Below are 4209 nucleotides of genomic sequence, written 5' to 3'. Positions count from 1 at the left end.
TCTCTCTCTCTCTCTCGCTCTCTCTCTCTCTCTCTCTCTCTCTTTTGAGTTTTGGTTTCTCTGTTGTGAGTCATTGTCTGGAAACCATAATGGCGGGTGAAGTGAGAGAGAAGAGGCTGTTGAGGTTGAACGCTGGGTCAGATTTAGGCTCTTGAGTGAGATTATATTCACACCCCTCGGTGCAGAGTCATGGTGGATCCTGCAATTGTCTACTTTTAAGATGAGAAAAAGAGATAGATCCACAAGGAAATTCTATTATTTATGGCTCTTTGTCTCATTTCTAGTGAGCGAGTGGCGCTGAAGTACCTGCAACATGGTACCACTTTGTTTTGTAGACCATTACTCCCCTGATTGAGTTCATGATATTTAATGATAGCCATCAAATTTTCCCTAGCAGTTAGCTCGTACCGTGACGTAAGTGTGAGGAGCAATGGAAACACTTAAAAAAAAACTCGGGGCGCTGGAGCGTTGCCAGATTTAAACAAAGGTCGCTAGCCCTGGTCCTGCTCCTCGTTCTTTGGGTGAGATCATTAATGCGGCGTTAGGAGAACAGAAAATGCCATCACGCTCATGGTTAAGTGGGTGAATTTGACCTGCTCACCCCTACCAGGGTGTTGGCAGTCAAATGATTTGAGCTGTTTGTGTGACTAAAGCTCCAAAGGGACAATTGTGAATGGGTTTGGATTCCTAAGAAGAGAAGCGGTACAATAGTGTCTGTCTAGCTCTGCTGCACCTGGGATTGGCATTTAAATAATTAGATCCTCAATGAGATTCATCATCAGAGAGTCTCTCATTCAAACTGAAATTGTACACCACTGCAAGTGATTATAGATCAGATGGAGATATCGCACATAACACATTACTGTATTGACTTTTCTATTTTTACAAATCATTGTGAGCTGGCTGTAAATTGTCTCAGCGCCGCAAACAATACGGAGTAATTAAATATGAGTGTAGCTGTATGAGCTTCAACCTTGACTTCTTCTGGATTTTAGTCCTTGTTTCCCATTCGGAGCGAAGCCTCATCTAAGCAGCAGATGAAATCCAGACCACCTCCAGATTGTCAGGCAGAGTCCCCAACACTTTGGGACAAGGTGAATCTAAATAGCTGGTTCGTTGCACCGCTTGACAGATTTCCTCGCTCGTTGAGCCGGAACAGCCTGTTTAGTCTGTCTGGATTTCCACAATGGAAATGGAAAGAAACTGGTCATCAGCTGGTTGTGAAAACGATCTCTGACTAGTTTGGGTTGTTGTCTTGAACAGGATGTATTAGTGGAGTTGGGGGGGGGGGGGGGGGTGTTAATAAAATGGTCATTGGGCAAAATGGGATTATGAAATACCCTTTTTTTTTAAATGAGATTTAAGAATATTGGATTATTTCACAATTTCATGGTTTTATTTGTGTTTGTTCATCACATATTGAGCACTTTAAAGGCCATGATCGTAACTCAAAGGAAACCAGGCTGGCAGGTTAACATCATGCCATTCAGGAGTTCCATGTTCTTGCGTATCGATCCATGTGATGAGCAAAGTACTGACATGCTGCAAAAACCCTGCCTGAATGAAGCCCAGCCAGACTCTGGCTCAGATTTCACGAGGAAGAAATAAGACCGAATGACGGAGGAAAGGAGTGATGAAGAAGTACAATACTAAAAATATTAATGTTACATTTTTGGTTGCTCTTTCTTTCCTGTGTAATTTCAGCTCAGGTTCCTGACAGCGATGAGCAGTTTGTTCCTGATTTCCATTCTGAGAACTGTGAGTACTTTCAATTTCTGTGTCCTCTAAATGCCCCAAATCTGATTTTCTGACGATATATTGCAGAGACAGATCTTTTTTATTTATTTATTATTGTTTATTCAATCAGGCATCGATCCGTGCAACATGCGTAACATGCACATGGGCGAGACTGTCTCACATCATCTTTTAGATTCGTCCAGTCGGCCTGCTTGTGTAGTTGCAGCTGAAGTATGCATGTCAAATTTGGGCTGTGAAACCGCCAGAGGCTTAGGCGGGGATACTGTAACTCGCTGATGTTACGGTAATCTCTTTGGCAGACAAAGCTATGCAGAAACAGAAGGCCTAATGAGCCGGCCACCGTGGGGTGAATTTGGGTGCCGGCGTTACGTGCTGCCGTCGCCCATTTGCATGACTTTGAAAAGCTGAATGGGTACGGCACAGGAAACCAGTAAAAAAAATAAATGAATCAGGGCCCAGGTACAAAGATGGCCCTTTGTGCGCATCGGAAGGTGTAAAATGGAAAAGCAAATTCCTTGGCTGCACAACTGAGCCGGCTATTTGAATGAGTTTCCCTTTCTTGTTGTGTGTCTTAACAATGGCGGTTCAGGATCAGGGTGGGAATACGTGTCGCTCTGCAAACAGTGTTTTTCTGTTCCGTTCAACGCACTGCAGGCGGCCCCATCTCTCGCAATGACACTGAAATGGTTTAAAAAGAAAAAAAACGTCAAGAATAATCTCATCCCCAAAGTGAAACTGACAGCTTTCAGTCCCAGTCAAAGGCACTTCCTCTCGTCTCTTCTTGTGTGTAAACATCGCGGGATTTAACCAGCTCCGGGTCACAAGTGCTCGGCCCCCTCCGTGACACATGCCCTGTGCGACATTGTCGCTGTCTGTTGGCCCAACAATGCGGGGCAGGAAGTGCAGATGAACCCCGAGGGCACGAAGGGGTCGTGTCTACTTAACCCCCCGTGACCTGTCAGCCAATCAGCTGTCAGGCCTCTGCTAACGGTTGACCAGGGTATGATTTGCAGGGTCACGGGGGCTCCGGTTTGACGGGCAGCTCACTTATACGCTGCAGAGACACTCCCGCGTTGACAGACAGTGTCCCTGCTGGTCACAGTCAATAGCCGCAGAGTCAACTTTGTAGTATCTCCATTCAGCTTTCGTTTAGGGAAAATCCAAGCTGACAAGCGACTATAAATATATTCATCTTTGTGTTTGTTCTAGATTGTGCATGTGGTTTATTAAAACTGCAAGAAAGGCTCATATCTTTCCTCATACTGAGCTACATTCTCAGAGTCTGGTGTACTTCTAAAAACAAGTGACTCACCTGTTTTGAAAACTCGAGCACATAAAAGAAAGAGCATAAAGCAAAGCCCTAATCCCAGCTGACCGGAATTTAATTGACGCTTGCATTGAAAAAATGAAACATTGTTGTTTACCGAGTCAGGTTGTTACCTGCATGGGTGTGGTGTTTAGACGGAGAGAGGGAGCCAGAGAAACAGCAGAAGAAGAGAAGCAAAAACACTGCGACATGTAGGAATGCTATATTGGGGAAGAGAAGGGGGGGGCAAAGGAGGGATTGTGCAATACCTGCACATCTGGTAAATCTATCTCATCTGGTCCATTCTCCCCTCGGTTCACAGCTAACAAGCGTGCTCTGTCTGCAGGCTGCCACTGAGGGAAGGTTATGCAAACATGCAACTTTTGTGTACTTGCTGACCTGCCTGTGTGTGCGTGTGTGTGTGTGTGTGTGTTTTGTTTTAAAGGTAATTGAGCCATTGGTGATAACAGTGCACCACAGTTTTCCTATTGAACTAAACGTGATTTGGCCTCGCACCACAGCCTTAAAAGAAGGAGGATGTTATTTCTTAAATTTTGTTATCTGCCGCTCATCAAGAGGAGATGAGGATTAATGTTTCATTTTTTGGCGTTGACAACACCTTCGGGGGGGGGTTACTACCCTCGCCCTGGCGCTGGGCTGTCGGAGTGATTCCTTTGTCTGTTCACTTTGCCTGCGGGGGAGAAAACCATGGAGGTGTCAGTCAAATTCATGGTGAAGATACTTCAGTAAAAATTGTTTGAACACGTTCGCTGCTTTAAAACCGTCCAAAAGGCCGACGTTTTGGAGCGTTTGCTGAGGCGCTGCCTGCTCCGAGAGCTCGTTCCTCTTTGTCCCAAGTATGTTGTTTACACTTGGAGCAGCTCGAGAGATGTGACCCATTCATAAATTTTCTTCCCTGTGTGCGTAAGAGGAAGTGTGCCTCTCCCTCTCTCTCTCTCCCTCTCCCTCTCTCTCGCTCCTCTGCTGCTCTCTCCTTCAGTCTTCATTCATAAAAAAGCCCTACAGTACTACAGACCCCCCCTGACACCCCCTCCTCTCCAAGTGGATACTCCAAACCCCTCCCTCCCTTCCTGTGTCTGTACAAACTAAGTCAAATTTAAAAATCTGGACGACCCCCCCCCCCC

At 45.6% G+C, this 4209-nt stretch overlaps 1 protein-coding gene across 4 annotated transcripts in view; it reads left to right on the top strand.

Annotated features, from left to right (window-relative positions):
* The window catches only part of etv4 (ETS variant transcription factor 4), a 34600-nt gene that overhangs the window by 9356 nt on the left and 21035 nt on the right, over positions 1–4209 (top strand). For all 4 annotated transcript variants that reach the window (XM_031844263.1, XM_031844262.1, XM_031844264.1 and 1 more), the window contains one exon: positions 1705–1758. In XM_031844263.1, coding sequence (XP_031700123.1) covers positions 1705–1758 — 54 coding nt within the window. The remainder of the gene's footprint in view (positions 1–1704; positions 1759–4209) is intronic.

Source organism: Anarrhichthys ocellatus, unplaced genomic scaffold (assembly GCF_004355925.1).
Source record: "Anarrhichthys ocellatus isolate YVR2014 unplaced genomic scaffold, GSC_Weel_1.0 scaffold4, whole genome shotgun sequence".
Lineage (NCBI taxonomy): Eukaryota > Metazoa > Chordata > Actinopteri > Perciformes > Anarhichadidae > Anarrhichthys > Anarrhichthys ocellatus.
Note: the sequence above shows the minus strand (reverse complement) of the source record. Positions and strands in the feature narration are given on the sequence as shown.